Here is a 19,945-nt window from a genome sequence, read left to right on the forward strand (position 1 = left end):
GTCATGGTGCAGTGGTTAACGAATCCGACTAGGAACCATGAGGTTTTGGGTTTGATCCCTAGCCTCCCTCAGTGGGTTAGGTATCTGGCATTGCTGTATAGGTCACAGATGTGGCTCAGATCTGGCGTTGCTGTGGCTGTGGCATAGGCTGGCAAGCTACGGCAGCTACAGCTCCGATTAGACCCCTAGCATGGGAGTTCCAAATGCCACGGGTGTGGCCCTAGAAAAGACAAAAAAAAAAAAAAAAGACCAAAAAAATGAAGTAATTAAATAAACATTGATGATCAATTATCAATAAATAATATTAAGATATTTAGGTTGAGACTGAAAATTATGCAGATCATCGCCAAAATTTTCCTTTACATTATCTGGGTCCTGTAGAAACAAATGTAATGAACATTCCAACTGTAAATGGAAATATTAGTTCTTTTAACATCCTGGAAAGGGCACAGTTGCACTTTGAAGAAACACACCAGTGTGATAAAGAAAATTTCTCTAAGTGACAGACAAGCAATGGAAAGGGAACATATTTTTTTGGGCCAAATCAGACCTGCTCTGTAGAAATGTGACTCTGGAATCAACCATATTCTTCTTATGCATCTAACCCTAGAACAAGGTTTGTGCTGCCAATGATAGCTAATGGCCCAGAGAGTAGTTGTCAGACTAAGCAAATAAAAATACAGGCTGCCCCATTAAATTTTATTTTATTTTATTTCCTTTTTAGGGCTGCCCCCACAGCATATGGAGGTTCCCAGGCTAGGGGTCAAATCAGAGTTGTAGCCACCGGCCTACACCACAGCCACAGCAATGACAGATTCAAGCTGCATCTGCAATCTACACCACAGCTCATGGCAACGCCAGATCCTTAACCCACCGCAAGAGGCCAGGGATCGAACCTGCGTCCTCATGGATGCTAGTCAGATTTGTTTCTGCTGAGCCACAACAGGAACTCCATGCCCTATTAAATTTTAAAGTTCAGATAAACACAAATAATTTTTAATATAAGTATATTCCCCAAAATTATTACTACTTATTTGGTGGGAAAGAGTGGAGTTTCCCAAGGGAGGGCAGAGTAGTCAATGAAAAGACCTGGAAGAGGGCTGCTGAGTGAGAGGACTGAAGAAACAGAGGACAAGGAAGTGTTTGTAGGTGACGTTATGAACAACTAAGTGAGGAGGCTTTGGTGTTCCTTTATGAGGCACAAGATGGTGAGTCATACTAAGTTATCAATGTTGTGTCTCTGACTGCTTTGAGTTTTTTACTTCAAGCCACATCTAAGTGACACCACTTCACATTGGAGACCTAATAAATGTACATGGCTTACCACAAGTTTCCAGCAGAGGGCAGTAAAATGTCCTTGAGGAAGGAGCAGGTATCAATCAGGCACCTAATAGTCCAATTGAGACATGTCAAAAGACTTTAATGAAGACACTACCTCCCCTACCCTTCCATGTGTGTACAGGGCTAAGGAAACCAAGAAGAGACATTGCACTTGGAGACTAGCAAGAGCAGAAAGCCATCAATACTCCTGGATCTGCAAGAGCCAGGGAAGGAAATGGTGTTTTGCGATGGTGGACTGGCCCCTCTCCTGAAAAGAGGTGCAGCTGTGGACAGATGCAGCCCCAAGCAGGGAGGGAGCAGAGATAAGTCTCCTATGTCTCCTTCTAACTGCCTTCTGGGGTCTCCCATGTGCAGAACTCAAGTCTTTTGGCAAGGGACCCCAAGGCATGCAGTGGAGGGGTCAGCCACCTGAGGCAGGAACCAGGGCAGGAAAGTACAAAGAACAGCAAAAACAGAATAGGGTCCTTTTTCTAAGATGCACAGGTACCCTTTGGACTATCAGCAGCCTGTCTTTTGTTAAACAAGTGCTTAAACACCCATTGGAGTTTAATAAATCTGGCCTGTCAAGTCAAGTACAGTGGTATTTTATTTTACTTAACAATCAGCATGCCAGATTCTGGGGTGAGGGAAACTAGTAATGACAATAGCCAATATTTTTGGCTTGTCACTATGCTCTAGGTACTGAACTAAGTGCTATGCAGGCATTACTTCATTCACCCTCATGCCAGCCCTATGAGTTAGGCACTCTTGTTTTTGACATCTTACAGATCAATGAAGGGGACAGGGAGTTCCCATTGTGGCTCAGCAGTAATGAAGCTGACTAGCATCCAGGAGGATGCAGGTTCAGTCCTGGCCTTGCTCAGTGGGTTAAGTATCCAGCATTGCCATTAGCTGTGGTGTAGGTCGCAGATGTAGCCTGGATCCCATGTTGCTGTGGCTGTGGTGTAGGTCCACAGCTGCAACTAATGAGACCCCTAGACTGGGAACTTCCATATGCCTTGGGTGTGGCCCTAAAAAAATATGCAAAAAAGGGGGGGATGCCTAAAGGTTAAGAAATTTGTCTGTATCACGAGCTGCTGAGATGTGAATTAACATTAATCTGACTATAGATCTGTGTCCCTGGCCTCAAGGAACCTAGTTCAGGAGCAGAAACACTGGTTATTGACAAGAGTGTGTGTGTGTGGGGGGGGGGTATTAATAAATGCTCTGGTTTTGGTAACTGTAGGAAGTTATGAAAGAAGAGAGGTAAGGCAGCTAACCCAGAACACAGTGGGGAGAGGAGCAGATGTTCATAAGGAAGTGGTGGGGAGCCTTATCTTAGTGATGGTATTTTTCTTAAAACAGTTGAGTTATATTCTGCTTTGCAGTACAGCTATTTTGTGCATAACCCATGTGCCTACCTTAGTGGTTCTCAGCCTCACTGCATACTAGTATCACCTTAAATCAGTGTCCTAATATTGTACGTCAACTATACTTCAATTTTTAAAAATGTCATAGACCCCATCCCAAACCGTTTCAATCAGAGTTCCTGGGAATAGAGTGCTGACATCAATGTTTTTAAGTCTTCCCCAAGGGATTCATCTCTGCAGCCAGAGGTGAGAGAAAATGTGTAACTCTAAAACTTCTTATGAGTAGGAGCAATGTCTTTTTTTTTTTTTTTTTTTTTTTTTTTTTGGTCTTTTCTAGGGCCACACCCATGGCATATGGAGATTCCCAGGCTAGGGGTCTAATCGGAGTGGTAGCTGCCAGCCTACGATAGAGCCACAGCAACGTGGGATCCAAGCTGCATCTGCAACCTATACCACAGCTCATGGCAACCCCAGGTCCTTAACCCACCGAACAAGGCCAGGGATCGAACCTGCAACCTCATGGTTTCTAGTCAGATTCGTTAACCACTGTGCCACGAAGGGAACTCCTGACAATGTCTTATTTATTTTATAGCTTATAACTCTGTCTTACATTCAGTTCAATACTTAAATTGATTTGAGTCAAATAGCTATAGGATATAATTAATAAGTGGGAAAAATTATAAAGCCATATTTTGATTATATAACTTAGAAGGATTTAAGTAAAAAAAAAAAAAAAAAAGAATAACTTCCTTAAATAATGCTCTTTTATTTGAACCTGTAAAGGCATAAGACCCTTGTACTCTTCCCAATTATCAACACACACTGTTTTTCTCAAGAAGCACATATTCAAGTATCAGGAAATTAACTGAGCTATTTCCATCTACATCCCATGAACAGCATATGCATCAGAGGCAAGAACATCATGAATAGGGAGATTTCATGTGAGGGCATCACCAGGATAGGTGTGCCCTGGCAGAGATGCTGTGACCTGAGTGATGGGGAAAAAACAGAGCAGTAAAAGTGTTTGGAGTATCTGGACTGACTACACTTGTATCCAACAAAATAGACTTTAAATCATAAACTGTCAAAAGAGACAGATAACATCACTCTATAATGGCAAAGGGATCAATTCATCAGGGGATATAACAACTGTAAATATATATAGGAGAACATAAATATACAAAGCAAATATTAACAGGAATAAAGGGAGAAATAAACAGCAATATAATAATTGCACCCCTACTTTCAACAATGGATAGATCTAGGCAGAAAATCAATATGGAAACAATGGACTTGAACAACATGGATCAGACAGATCTAACAGACATATACAGAACATTCCAGCCAATGGCAACAGAAAACACATTTTTTTTCAAGTCTACATGAAACATTCTTCAGGATAGAAGTTCCTGGGTGGGAATGTTTAATGAAGTAAGCCCTGGTCATATGACCAAGTCCTGGCTCCAAGAAGAGAGGGAGAATCTAACCATTTGTTTACTATAATGGGAGGTGGTACCCTGTGTTCCACTGAGACCAATGGTAGATTATTCCAAACAGGAAGGAAAGTTTGGAAGGTGGATAGTTGTAGAAATGCTGATAGTTCACTATACCTTTTTTAAAAAATTTAATTTTTGTGGATTTTTTTGGCCATGCCATGGCATGTGGAATTTCCTAGGCCAGAGGTCATACTCTCACCATAGCGGTAACCCAAACCACTGCAATGATAATGCCAGATCTTTAACCTGCTGTGCCATAAGAGAACTCCAAATTTTTTTTTTATATTGGAGTATAGTTGATTTATAATGTTGTATTAGTTTCAGGTTACAGTAGTGATTCAATTACATATGTGCATGTATCCATTCCCAGGTTCCTTTCCCATACAGGTTATTATAAAATATTGAGTAGAGCTCCCTGTGCTATACTGAAGGTCCTTGTTTGTTATCTAATTTTTTTTTCTTTCTTTTTGTGTTTTTTTTTTTTTCTTGGTTATCTAATTTACATACAGTAGTGTATATATGTTAATCCCAAACTCTTTATCCTTCACCTTGACCCTTTCCCTTTAGTAATCATAAGTTTATTTTTTTTTGTTGTTGTTTTTTTTGTTTTTTTTTTTTGTCTTTTGTCTTTTGTCGTTGTTGTTGTTGTTGTTGCTATTTCTTGGGCCGCTCCCTGTGGCATATGGAGGTTCCCAGGCTAGGGGTCGAATTGGAGCTGTAGCCACCGGCCTATGCCAGAGCCACAGCAACACGGGATCCGAGCCGCGTCTGCAACCTACACCACAGCTCACGGCAACGCCGGATCCTTAACCCACTGAGCAAGGGCAGGGACCGAACCCGCAACCTCATAGTTCCTAGTAGGATTCGTTAACCACTGCGCCACAACAGGAACTCCTCGAGCATCTTTTCATGTGCTTTTTGGTCATCTCTATGTCTTTCTTTGGAGAAATGTTTATTTAGACCTTCTGTCCATTTTTTTTATATATATATTTAGCTGAATGAGCTGTTTGTATCTTTTAGAGATTCATCTCCTATGTGTCACTTCATTTGCAAATATTTTCTCCCATTCTATGGGTTGTCTTTTCATTTGTTTATGGTTTCCTAACTATACCTTTTAATTGTTAGATAAAGCAACATCAGACTGGCTGCTTATAACTAGTTGTTCAAAAATTTTGGTTTTATCATGTGTTGTCATGTCAATGATCTTTGAGGGCAAGCCACACCTTACGTAGAAAGCCAAATTCACATTTCTTCAGCTTGAAATGCACTCTGTCTTTTAAGCAGTTGGCCTTAAAAACTTTAAGTCTTCCCTGGCACAATAGTTTGAATCAACTCAGAGATTATATAGATAAACAGCAACAGATTGTATAAAGATTTAAAATAACAGATTACCTAGCAAGACAAATTGGTTACTTGTAAATTTATTTGACAAACCCATCAGTGTACACACACATACACACACACACTAATCAGCCAGGCAATTTCTTACCACAATAGCCATTTTCATATGCTTTAGTAACTTTTCCATCTGTCTTATTTTCCTGTGGCTACTGTAACAAATTATAGACTTGGTGACAAAACAACAGAGATGTATTCTCTCACAGTTCTGGAGGACTGAAGCCTGAGTCAAGATGTCCACAGAGCCACATTCCCTCTGAAGGATAAAGGAGAGAACACCTTCCTTGCCTCTCCCAGGTTCTGGCAGTTCTAGGCATTCCTTGGCTTGAGGCAGCATCATTCCAATCTCGGCCTCCCGGATCCGTATGTCCTTTCCTCTATGTCTGTGTCATCTCCCTTTGCCTCACTCTTTTAAAGCTACTTATGATGGCATTTAGGGTCCACCCAGATAATCCAGGGCAATCTCCTCTTCTCAAAATTCTTAATTTGATTATACCTGCAAAATCCCTTTTCCAAATTTTAAGGTAACATACATTCCAGGGTTTAGTACTTTATATCTTTGGGTGGCCATTATTCAACCTTGTACACCATCATCGTTTGTTGCTAAATAGTACTGTTTAAATTTCCATTTACTCAGAGTTCCCATAGTGGCTCAGCAGGTTAAGGACCCAGTGTAGTCTCCATGAGGATGAGGTTCCATCCCTGGCCTTGCTCAGTGGGTTAAGGATCTGGTGTTGCAGCAAACTGCAGTGTAGTTTGCAGATGTGGCTTGGATCTGGCATTGCCGTGGTTGTTGTGTAGGCCAGTAACTGCAGCTCCGATTCAACTCCTACACTAGGAGCTTCCATATGCCGCAGGTATGACTGTATAAAGAAAAAAAATTAATGAATTAATTTCCGTTTTATATGAATACCAAAGACAAAAATGCCCAGTAAAATAAGAATGAAATAAATAACTGGCTTAAGGGGAAATTGGTTCAAGGAAATGATGAATAGTAGTGTTTTAAATTCTGCTTGAAAACAGAATGGCCAAATCATGTTGAGTCATAGAGTGTTGATGGTCTCTATTTAGATCACATATTTGGTTCCCTCAGAAATATTCAAACAGGAACCAACATTGCCTAGAAACAGTCATTCATATACCTAGTATTTATCAAGTACCCACTCTGAGAGTGTTACTATTACAGGGTGGAAAAAAAAAAAAAAGAATAAAATGTCAATGAAAATACCAAATACATGTGACTTTTTTAAACTGCTATAAAAGAATAAACAAGAACCTCAATTGAATCGAGCTGGGAGACAAGAAGGGGGAACATTCAGGCCCTGCAATGATAGCAGAGCCCATCAGGAAGAAGAGAGATCATCCTGGCCAAGACTCAGCCAATGAAGAGCCATGGACTCTCTGTTTACTACAGCCCTCCTAATTTTCTTTTCCTCTCTATTAAACCATTCTCCTTCTCTTGCTGTGGGGAGACCTGAACAAGGCTTACTGTGTTTGCAGACCAGAACTGCAATTCTCTGCTGATCCTGGAAAAACCTGCAACTGGAGAAACAGCTGTCAGTCTCTTCATTTCAGGTCAACATTGTCAATCAAGTAAAAATACAAAAGTCATAAAGATAATTTAAAATAAAAAATACTATATATATATATATATAGCATATAGGTATATACATATTATATACCGTATAAAATATGTACCATGCACATAAAATATAAAACCGTGGCTTTTTTAATATAATAGTTTATAGGTGTTCATTTTTAAAAATAATACACATTATTAAAAACTTGGGAAGCATGAATTTGGAAGTCTTTGGCAGAAATGTCAATGGGCTTAACCAACTATTTTTTTTTTCATATAGTTTAACGAAGCAAAATCCAAGCTTATGATGTATTCAAGAGACACCTCTAAAACAAGGCTAAAATTAGAGAAATAGGCAAAATAGACTAGGCAATTGCAAACAAAAGTAAAGCAGGGTTGTGAGCATAATATCTAACAAGGTGAATTCAGGCCCAAAAGCATTAAACAAGACAAAGAAGAACACTTTGTAACATTAAGTCCATAATGCAAAATGAAAATATAGCGGTTCTGGACATCTTTACCAAATAACACAGCAGCCACATTCATAAAGCAAAAACTTCAGAAAATGCACAGAGAAATTGACAGACACACTAATAATACATCATTATTAGTGCAAGACATATCAAGTAAAAATAAATATAAAATAAATATTTATAAGTTTTATAAACATTAGGTATATAAAAATTTATAAAATAAATTTTATAGACATTAAGTACATAAAAATTTGTAAGAAATTTTATATATGTTAAGTATATAAAAATCCTAAATAACATACTTAGTAAGGTAGATATTCATATAGGTGGATATATATCAAATTTGTAACCTGATATTAAACAATCTATCATCTTTTCAAGAAACAGGAAATATCTGGGGAAACTGACTATATTATATCAAAAAGAATACTTCTCCATCTAAATAAAAAACCTTGAATAAAATTTAGCATCCATTCTTTTTTTTTTTTCTTTTTTTTTTTTTGTCTTTTGTTGTTGTTGTTGTTGATATTTCTTGGGCCGCTCCCGCGGCATATGGAGGTTCCCAGGCTAGGGGTTGAATCGGAGCTGTAGCCACCGGCCTACGCCAGAGCCACAGCAACGCGGGATCCGAGCCGCGTCTGCAACCTACACCACAGCTCACGGCAACGCCAGATCGTTAACCCACTGAGCAAGGGCAGGGACTGAACCCACAACCTCATGGTTCCTAGTCGGATTTGTTAACCACTGCGCCACGACGGGAACTCCAGCATCCAATCTTGATTCAATATTTAATCAACTTTTTTTTTTCTTTTTTGGCTGCTCCTGTGACATATGGAAGTTCCCAGGCCAGGGATCGAATCCTAGCTGCAGCTACAGTAACTCACTGTGCTGAGCCAGGGATTGAACCAGCACTGCTGCAGAGACACCACCAGATCCTTAACCGAGTGCACCACAGTGGGAACTCCAATCAAATATTTAAATAGGAAATGATTAATACTTTCTTATTACAATTTATATATATAAATATATACATATGCTTAGCCTCCAAATCAGCATCTGATAAGAGGGGGAATACCTGAAGTCAAGTTTAAGGCATGGACTCCCATTATTTCTACCACTTATTATGATTGGAGGTATTAGCAAACATAATTAGTAAAAAAAAAAGAATTGGAAAGGAAAAGATAAAATTATCTCTATTTGCTGAAGACATGATAGAATACCTAGAAAACGTAAAACAAAGGTAAAACTAAGATAAACAATAGGAGAATTCATCCAGTTAGTAGAATATAAAAACATATAAAAATCAACACAAAAGAAAAGAAACCAAGATTAAATGCTTGAGTATAAACTTAGAAATTTGCAACACTTACATGAATGAAAGTTTAAAACTAACTCCTGATGGACTGAGAAATTCAAGAGTAAATTTGACTAAGCGGAATGATGTCTCTCGTTCTTGGTCAATTCATCATCATAAAAATATTAGCTCTCTCCAAGTTAATATGTACGTTTAACCTGAAACCAATAAAAGTTTGGATTGAAATAGGGTCTACTCAAGGTAACTGACTGATATCTTTTAAGTCTCTTCCTATTTACAGCGCTTCTTAGTCTCTCACCCTTTCCCTTTTCCTCACACTAAGACCACCATCCCCAGGTAATCTCTCTAGCAAGACAGACCTCATTATGCGATGGCTGTTTTCTGAGAACAAGGAGGAGGCAGCAAGATCTTTAAGATGCAGCCTTGCAAGCTGCGTGTCACTTCTGACACATATTATTAATCATAGTCAGTCACTGGGCCAGCCCAGATTCAAGGAAAAGGGAAATAGACTCTTATCTCAATTTGAAAAACTGGCAAAGTAACATTGTAAAAAATAAAAAAGCATGTGGGATGGGAACTACTGTTACAGCCATCTTTGCAAACACAATCTACCATAAAATGCAAATGAAAACTACAAAAAAACTTTCGCATCCATCAAATTGCAAAAATCTAAAAGTTGACAGTGGCAGGCTCGAAAGAAATAGGCAATCTCATGCACTGCAGGTGGAAGTAGAGTGTGGTAAAGGCGCTATGCAAGGGAATCTGACAATAATTACCCTTTGACAGCAATCAATCATAATCCTACTTCTACCTACTTGAATAGAATATGTACATATGCTGGTTGCGTTAACTTCACTTTTCTTTTCCTTGACCCATAAGAGTAAGCAGTACAGAAGCTATGATTTTCATTCTTTTAAAATAACTAAAAGCATCATCAACTGATATGCTGAGCACCATTGCTGGTCTTATATTCTGATAAACAGAGGAACTCACGGTATATCTGATAAGGTCTGATTCTGCAAGTAACTTAATATTCTGCATATTTATGTAAAGATGAACTTTAGCTTCCAAGTTATTCTTAAATTAATATGTAATGAAATCATTTGTCTGGGTATTTCCTATGCATTCCCGTTAATCTCCTAATGACTTTATATTAGGCATTGCACCTCACACTCCAAAATTAGTAACAGACTTATCAGAACTATTTTCACATATACATATACTCCATGTACACCTGAACATAAGCAGGTTTATTTCTAACTATCCCTCAGAAGTCTTCTTTGTTGAGGCCTCACAAAATCTCTTTACAAGGAGTACTCTCAATTATTTATTTGAATTTCAGGTAATAGTTGGGAAATCACATTAGACTGAAGCCACTTCTATCAATGTTACTTTCAGAAAGCTAAAAATAAATAAATAAATAAATAAGCCACCAGGTGAAGTATTTAAAAACAAGACATCTTAGTTCCCATTGTGGCTGAATGGGTTAAGAACCCAAATAGTATCCATGAGGATGGGGGTTTGATCCCTGGCCTTGCTCAGTGGGTTAAGGATCCGGTGTTACTGTGAGCTGCAGCACAGGCCACAGATGACGCTGGGATCTGGTGTTGCTGTGGCTGTGGCATATGCCTTAGCTGCAGCTCCGATTCAACCCCAGCCTGGGAACTTACATATGCCACAGGTGTGGCCCTGAAAAGAAAAATAATAATAAAAAAAAAGAGATAAAGAAATATAACAATGACTTAGTTATTATTCTTAGAGACATGATCTCAAAAACAAGCATAGTATGCATTACAACAAGCATTTTAAAGATCACTTTTGGCACAACACGGTAAATCAATTATACTCTAATTTTTAAAAAGTAAAAAAATAAAGATCACTTTTAAGAACAATAGAAGTGGTTATACAATGCAGAAATTAATTACCTACAGGATGCATGAAAACCATTTCTAATTTGATATTTATACAATGAATAATCTGAAGCATGAAATTTCTTTTATCATACCTGTGTAAAACATTCCTATCTTTCAAAACAAATTATTTTTCCTATTATAGTTGCTTTATAATGTTCTGCCAATTTCTGCTGTACCGTCACACACACACGCACACATTCTTTTTCTCACATTATCCTCCATCATGTTCCATCACAAGTGATTATATTTCCCTGTGCTACACACCAGGATCTCATTGCTTATCTACTCCAAATGCAATAGTCTCCATCTACTAACCCCAAACTCTCAGTCCATCCCACTCCCTTCCCCTTGGCAGCCACAAGTTTGTTCTCCAAGTCCATGAGTTTGTTTCTTTTCTGTAAATAGGTTCATTCGTGCCATATATTGGATTCCAGATATGTTATATCACATGGTATTTGTCTTTCCCTTTCTGATTTTCTTCACTTGGTATGAGTCTCTAGTTCCATCCATGTTGCTGTAAAAAAGCAAATTACTTTCTTTCAAAACACATTACTTTTCTTCAAATAAATTTACACAAGAAGCTGACAAAATGTCAAAGATAAATGTAAAAATGAGAACACAAGTAAAAAAAAGTTTAAAAACATGCATACATAAATGTCTATTTCATCTCTAAACTATGATCTGTAGATTCAAATCTAACAAAACTTTTTTTTTTTTTTTTTTTACAATTACCATAGAGCAAATTCAGGCAACTTCCTCACCACCCCTTCTCAAATAAACTACACTAGACCAAGATTCTGAGCTTCAGCACTACTGACATTTGAGGCTGAATAATTGTTTTGAAGGCTTCCATGTGCACTGTAGCATATTTAGCAGCATCCTTGGCCTCTTTTCAATAGACACCAAGAGTAGTCCTCTCTTCCCCAGTTGTAACAAAAAAAGTCTCCAGACATTGTCAAATGTCTCAGCTCCTGAATAATGCATTGTACAAATGCTGTCAAACATCTCCAGTTAAGCAACTTAGACGTTTATGTCCTGTTTTTTAATTATGTGAAACCTAGTTAAAATATAGGTTCCTCTGGGGAAAAGTTACTACTTCCATTACCCATCTACTTCTCCGCTAAATTTTGTACAAATAAGAAACTTTAAAAAGTTGTTACGTATGGCTGTTAGTAAGGGAATAACACTGCAAAACACATTTATCAAAATAAAGGAATGGGGTAGTTCTCTGGTTGTCTTGTGGTTAGGACTCAGTGTTTTCACTGCTGCAGCCCAGGTTTGATCCCTGCTCTGGGAATTGAGATCCATGGACCAAAAAAATAAAAACATAAATAAATAAAGGAATACTTCACAGAACAAAACTCATAAACGATACAGCAGTTGAAATCAATCTTCATTTCAGAAAGGAAGTATTAGATACTTTATACAAGTAAAACTATGCTGTTAGCACTTACCTACATTCTGGTTTTATCATTTTGGTCAGGCTTTCCTTCTCTCAGACAGGTTTCTTTTTCTTGTCCTCATAAAATCAAGTTAAATTATTAGAGCTATTGAAGGAAAGTGCAAACACAGTCAACAGCAGATAACCCAAATAGTTTGACCTGGGAGTACATATAATCTTTTTTTTTTTTTTGCAATAATCTGGATATGAATCCTGATGTTAAAATTAATTTACATATCTGAATCTCTAGAAGACAGAGAGAAGATGAGTATATAATTACTTGAAAAATTCAGACAAGGTTAAATGTTCGTTAAGGACAACTGAATGTGGACTATAATTTTTTCCAAACATTTTATTTTCATGTGATGTACCTATTTATATCCAAACACAATAACCAAATACAAAATAGAATGTAGGACTCAATTTAATGGTTTGTAGTTTTTTTAAAAGTCTCTTTATTAAACCTGTTATAGTAGGATTCATTGTTTTAAATATAAATACAAAAAACTCTAGGATTGTCACCAAAAATGTAATTGAAGAGTGATATTAGAAGTTATTTTCCTTACATTTGCTTCTCTGAATTCTCTACTTTTTCAACAATGTGTATTTTTTAAAGTTGTAAGCAAATTCTTTTTGCACTTTGTTTCACCAGTTTTATCACAATTTATAGCCTATCAACTAGGATTCTTGGACAACTGCTGACAGTAATCTTGTTTCCTGGGTTTTATTTCAAACTGTCTTGAACTTTTCCTATACTAATTTTTGTTAAAGGCATTTCCTATTAACTAAAGTTAAAATGTGACCTTTGAAAATCTTGATTTCACAGATGAAAGTTATGCATAAAAAGCCAACTATCTTATAATTAGATCCTTAAGTTAGAAAGTGGATATTATTATTCTATGTAACATAAGACAAACCATAGTGCTTACCTTTCTATTTCCTGATTTGACAAGAATGGTTAAATTCCTTTTTAGAAGAGTACACATATACATTTTTAATTTGGCATTCCATATTCAGCAAAAAACTTCATATTTTTAATTGTTGTGGCATTTTGACAATTCTAATAACAACAAAGCTGAATTTTACTGCACTGCTAACCTAACAAAAAGAAAATATTTTGAGTCCAAATGTTTAATCTGGTAATAATGAGAATATACTTCAATCAAGAATGTATCATCTAAAAAAGTGGTATTGCTATCTTGTCATGAGTTTCTCATTGCATTTCTGCAGGCCCTACAGGTTTAGAATAAATGCAGCATTCACATAATACTATAGTCCATGAAAAGAGTATATTCTTTTATTGTTTTTGTTCATACATGTTGTTTCAACTTTCAATAATAAAATTCAATAAATTTGATTCCTTAATCATAAAAACTTGCTTTACACATTATTTACATGTTGCCAAAGTCTACAGCCATACAAAACATCACAAGGATCTGACTGACTCTATGCACAGTACCCTCACGTAAAAGGAGGAGGGAGCTAATCAACTAACACACATTCAAAGATTAAATTGTAGATGTGCACAGTGTATTTGGCACTGTTCATTAATATAACATTCCTCACTTAAGATAGGCATTATTAAGCCTTAGTCACAATATACCAGAATTTTCTAATTTGCTATTCACATCAAAACCAGCTTTCAAACTCTCTAACAGTAATCAGTGTTAAGAAACAAAACACAGTCAGAATTGGGAATAGAATTCAAACCCTCCAACTTCTTGCTAGGCTCCAAGCTGCCATCCATAAGGTAGATTTGATAATTTTTCCATTGTGGGGAACATCAAGAAGAAACAATTTAAAGACAATATCCTTCAACACACATAAAGACAAACAACATTTTCTTTAAAGTTATCAGTTCTTCTTGGGAATGCAAAAGGAGCCCTCATAATCCATAGCTAGTGATGATTTTGACAAGAATTATAGAATGACCAATGCCATTCAAGTTGTGGAGACTGTACTAGCATTTAAACTCATGAGAAGGATCTGGAATGCCTATATGTGGAATCAAAATCCTTAGCAACTTGTTTTAAAGGTCTCTTCCTACCAAGGACAGACTCAGGTCACAGGTTACACATTTACTCTGATGTATAACTCTACACTGCTTTGAAATGTAAGGAGAAAATAAAAATACAAAGACTCAACTATTAAACCTTTAGTGACTTTGGCTATATCCTAGTGGGTAATTTATTTGACTAACTTCATTTTAACAAATGTTAAGCCGCTTCACGTCAACAGGCCCATTAAATTTAATTCATTAAAAACATATATATTCCAGAATGTTTAAAAAAAAAAACACATTTATAAAAGGCATAAATTCAGCCAAAAAGCCTCAATAGAACATGGATCACAGTATAGGGGAACAGAAATAAATGCTCTGGTAAAGTTTAGAGATATGCTATAGCATGACACAAAACTTTTAGCAATAAATTAAAACCAAAAAAAGTCTCACAATGTACAAATAACTATAATGTGCAAAGTAATGTCACTGAACCAAAATTTATTTTAATCATTTTATTTCAAGTGTATTTTTAAAATCATAAATGGGGTTTTGTAATCCAAAATCAAACCATTTATTCTTCATAGCTTCAGAATTTGACAAGCAATTCCAGACCCTGCTTTCCAAATCCAGTCTTCTTTGCTATTTTTCAAACTCTGAGACCTAGTATTTAAACTACTCCATTCTAAATGTACAATTTTGGATAACTATTCTGAACTTGTTGATTCTTCTGAAAACAGTACATCAAATATAAAGAATGGTTTCTGTCTACTAAGAATCATCAATGAGGGAAGAAATATTAAACTTGTATCAAAAAATCATCTATACATTTTAAAAATAACAGAACCAGTGCTGTTCTCTGCCTTCCATGAAAGAGAACATGCAAAATTAATTTACTTTTGTAGACTTTGGTAATATTTTATTACCTACACAGGCCTCAATCTTACTTAAAGATCTTTTATGCACAGCCATCATCAGGATTTATTGAGTAAATCCTAGGTACTAATATGGCCCTAAATGTGCTGTTCCAAAGAGAACATGTTACTTTTGAGGAAAAGAGCTGCCTTGGTAACTTCACTCACATAGTTAATGGAAATATTTTTAAACCAACTTTGCGTACTATGGAGCACACTGCCCACAAAACAGAAAAGGAAATCAAAACTTTCCTTATTCAGGCAATGTTTTACTTTAAAGATTTCAACCTCTTAACCTTTTTTTGACTGCCTCATACAATATTTAAAAATGTTTAAAAATTCTGTATTTCAACATTATAAGAGCTCTTTTGCAAATGATTTTTACAACTCAGTACACAGACAACAAAGCAACACTTTCAAGTCACACTGTTTGATAATAATGACGAGATGAAAATGGACGGATGTCTGAAAATAGGTTTTCCCTCGGCTCCAAAGGCGAGCAAACTTTTAACATGTGAGCAACACAGAACTCTATTCCTCTGGAGAGCCCTCCAATTCAGAATGCTTCCATTTAATAAGTCAATATATTATTCTTAAAACTTAAAGTTTGGTCACTAGGAAAGACTGAACAGAAAGTATTCCCCTCCCCCAAAAACAATAACAGAGCAGTTTTAATCAACTCCATTCTCTCCCCACAAAAACAGGGAAGTAGATGGGGCTGAAGCCTTTAAATCTGAAATTTCAGCTCCTAAAACATTGCTGCTATTTGCTCCAAGGTGCAAGTCCATGTATTTCCTTCTCCAATACTTCCCCCATTTATAAGTTTATTTCCACACACACATGCATACACACACGCATACACTCACTCATTCACACATACTCTTACTCTCAAGTAAGACACTTTTTTGTGTTGTTGATAAATTATGGGGATTATGAACTAGGTGTGTACAGGGTTTCATAGGTGCTTTGTAAACATCAGAGTCACTTGAGTCCTTTTCTCCAAAAGCCTGAAATCAAATTATAACAACCAGGGATCACTACTTTCCCAGACGCTGTTCACAGGCTGCATATTGACGAAGGGCAGAGAAAAAGTCCTCGTAACTGATGTTTAGGTGGGAAGGCAAAGAGCTGAAAAAAAAAAAAAGCAAAGGAGAAAAAAAAGCAGTTAGATGATATGATGTTAATTTGAGAAGGGAAATCAGAAGGATAATGACCAAAAAGGCTAAGGACAGAAGAAGTAAATTACAAGCATAGAGTATATCTAACTATTTCTGCTAAATGACTATTAAACTCACCAAGAAACAGTTCAAAATAAAAAATAATCTCTCCTATCCACCAGAAGAGAAAAGCAACTTGTAGTGAGATGGAGATTCAGAACTGTTTTTTTTTCCCCAAGCTTCTAATTTTTATTTTTGAAACTTCCTAACAACCTTGTACCACCAGGCATACAAGACATAAATGTCATCTGATAGATCTCATCTCTCTCCTCTAGAAAAACCTGTGTCTAGACCATGAATTTCTAAAATATTTTTAAAGACCACAAGGCAAGATTCTGCTGATGAAGTTTATTAAAATATAAAACTAGAAAATGAGTCTACAAAAGATTAAAGCAAATACAAAAGTGGCAAAGTACCAAAAACGCTGCATTGGACTTCGGCCCATCTGAAGCTAATCTACTTAGGATGATAAAACTTATCCTTTGCTCACACAGATACAGAACATTGGAACACAACGAGTATGCATTATATTTATTAATCTAAGAATAAAATAAAAATTACTAAGAGACATAATAATGATGAATTCATTGAAATGGTAGGTCATGTTCAATTCTGACATTTTTATATTTTGGAATACTCTTTTACCCTTCAGGATGAAGGTGCAATGTAGTGCTAGAGGGATTCAGAACCTATTAAAGCCTGAGTCTAATTTAACGCAAAATTGGAGAGCTGATTGCAAAGGATTCCACTCAGACTCAGGTCAGGAACTTGGCTCTGTCAGAGTAAGGCCAAGACCACTCGAACAGTCTATGAAGTCAGCTGATAAGCTAAAGCTATGTGGTGAGCAGTCAATAGATGAACTATACTTACCTCCACCATTTCCAGCTGCTCAAGGGGCAATTACAATGTAAAGACAAGCACTTCAAAGACAGAGTGAGCACAGAACCAGAGGGTTCCCCTTTAAGGATTTTAAAGACTTAAAAATAATTTTCTTTTTTTTTTTTTTTTTTTTTTTTTTTTTTTTGTCTTTTGCCACTTGTTGGGCCGCTCCTGCGGCATATGGAGGTTCCCAGGCTAGGGGTCTAATTGGAGCTGTTGACACCAGCCTACGCCAGAGCCACAGCAACGCGGGATCCGAGCCGCGTCTGCGACCTACACCACAGCTCACGGCAACGCCGGATCGTTGACCCACTGAGCAAGGGCAGGGACCGAACCCGCAACCTCATGGTTCCTAGTCGGATTCATTAACCACTGCGCCACGACGGGAACTCCTAAAATAATTTTCAATACTTAACATGAAAAAAATCTCTAATGTATACAGCTTTACTGTAACGTTTAAGAAATCCCAAACAGTATCAGAATCAAAACTCAGGTCAGATTACAAGTCACAAGCAGATTCTACAGTCACATGCACACAAGAAAAGGACTGAACAAATCTACCATAAATGAACTCCTCCTTGACCCTGTGGTTCTCTCTCTCTCTCTCTCTCTTTTTTTTTTTTTTTTGTCTTTTTGCCTTTTCTAGGGCCGCTCCCGCAGCATATGGAGGTTCCCAGGCCTGGGGTCTAATCGGAGCTGTGGCTGCAGGCCTACACCACAGCCACAGCAATGCGGGATCCATCCAAGCCACATCTGCAACCTACATCACAGCAACACTGGATCCTTAACCCACAGAGCAAGGCCAGGGATCGAACGTGCAACCTCATTGTTTCTAGTCGGATTCGTTAACCACTGAGCCACGACAGGAACTCCAACCCTGAGCTATGCTTTCCTGATCCTTCCTGTTCTTCCCCTGCTAGGTCTATTGAGATCTAACTAACATAATCTTTATCCTTCCCTCTTACTTTTTTTTTTTTTTTTGGTCTTTTTGAGGCCGCATCTGTGGCATTGGAGGTTCCCAGGCTAGGGTCGAATCAGAGCTACAGATGCTGGCCTATGCCACAGCCACAGCCACACGGGATCCAAGCCATGTCTGTGACCTACACCACAGCTCATGGCAATGCCGGATTCTTAACCCACTGAGCAAGGCCAGGGATCGAACCTGTGTGCTAACCACTGAGCCACAAGGGAAACTCCATGCCAAGACCTCTGAAATGAGTCACCTCCCTCCCTCCATTTCCTTATCTCTTAATAATCTCTGCTATCAACCTTATATCTTATTCATTCTATTGAACCAATATTCTCAAGGACAAATTTAACAATGTTCTTCTTGTTAAAAGCTTGCTTCCAGGGTTTTCCTCAATTTATCCACTTTCCTACATCTCTCTCATTTCACCTCCTTTATCCCCTACAATTCCTCAAGAAGCACTTAGGGCCACTACTCCTCAGTGACACAGAAGTAGTCTTGGTATTTCCCGGTCTATTCTGTCCACTTCCCTACATGATGATTAAGAGTAATTATAGTCTGGTGGACAGTAGACAAATACAGAGCAAACCTCAATATAATGTTATAGGGCTATGATAGACATATGTACAAAGATCTGTGGGAAAGCCTGTTATGTGCCAGGCATATGATGCCCATGATCAGATTTAAATCCTCAACTCCAAATTAAAATGTTCGTTTTACAGATACAGGGAAGTTTAAATAGCTTTTCAGAGTCACGTTACTGAGCTACATAGCCAAGATTCAAACCGAGATCTATGTTCTAAGACATACTCTTCCCTCCAAACCCTTCCCAAGCTCAAAAAGAATCACTGCTACCTTCCTTGAAGCTAATCTGAAAGGCACCTGAAATGACTTAGAAAACCCCTGGAAAAGAAAGAGACAAGGAAACCCAGAGTTTGGAGATTTGGGTGGGTCCTAACTCCACTTTGCTACAAGCTTGAGCAATGTCTCTCCCCCACTTTCCTGGCCTATGAAATGAGCAGGCAGTATCAGATGACCTACAGCCCTTTTGGACTCTAACATGCTTCATGTTCTTTTTTTTTTTTTTTTTTTTTTTTTTTTTTTTTTGTCTTTTTTTTTTTTTTTTTGTTGTTGTTGTTGTTGTTGCTATTTCTTGGGCCGCTCCCGCGGCATATGGAGGTTCCCAGGCTAGGGGTTGAATCGGAGCTGTAGTCACCGGCCTACACCAGAGCCACAGCAACGTGTGATCCGAGCCGCGTCTGCAACCTACACCACAGCTCACGGCAACGCCGGATCGTTAACCCACTGAGCAAGGGCAGGGACCGAACCCGCAACCTCATGGTTCCTAGTCGGATTCGTTAACCACTGCGCCACGACGGGAACTCCTGCTTCATGTTCTTTTCTGCCTCTTTGATGCCTTTACTCCTCTAGCCCCCACCTTAAGGCATTTCTTAAAGGACTCCTTGGTACTGGGCTCTTCCATGTACATGTTAGGGAAGTCCTCTATTTTCATAGGTTCAATGACTTCAATTTTCTAGATACTGAAAACTCCCAGATGTTCATCCTTAGCCTTGATTTCTCATCCAAGCACCAATTCCACATCTTCACCTGCCCTCTTAAGTATTTCCATCTAAACAGACTATGGTCTCAAAATCATCTTATTC

General features: G+C 37.7%; 1 protein-coding gene and 1 long non-coding RNA gene across 4 annotated transcripts in view; both read right to left on the minus strand.

The window, feature by feature from the left end:
* Positions 1–5,591: 5,591 nt before the first annotated feature.
* LOC110260250 (uncharacterized) lies at positions 5,592–10,641 on the minus strand. The gene is made up of 2 exons (XR_002343190.2): positions 9,007–10,641; positions 5,592–7,126 (listed from the first exon to the last, which is right to left on the minus strand). It is a non-coding gene; the product is annotated as an uncharacterized LOC110260250 (long non-coding RNA).
* Positions 10,642–13,575: 2,934 nt separating this feature from the next.
* Positions 13,576–19,945, minus strand: part of NUS1 (NUS1 dehydrodolichyl diphosphate synthase subunit) — a 29,924-nt gene continuing 23,554 nt past the window's right edge. For all 3 annotated transcript variants that reach the window (XR_014804857.1, XM_084958223.1, XM_001928072.8), the window contains one exon: positions 13,576–16,346. Coding sequence is in view for 2 of the 3 variants with exons in the window: in XM_084958223.1 (XP_084814349.1) it covers positions 16,256–16,346 (91 nt within the window). In the remaining variant the exon portion in view is untranslated. The remainder of the gene's footprint in view (positions 16,347–19,945) is intronic.

The sequence above is a fragment of the Sus scrofa genome, chromosome 1 (assembly GCF_054392235.1).
Source record: "Sus scrofa isolate SSC_HxYL_T2T_F1_AM1 chromosome 1, Sscrofa_HxYL_maternal_Yorkshire_Landrace_v2.0, whole genome shotgun sequence".
Taxonomy (NCBI): domain Eukaryota; kingdom Metazoa; phylum Chordata; class Mammalia; order Artiodactyla; family Suidae; genus Sus; species Sus scrofa.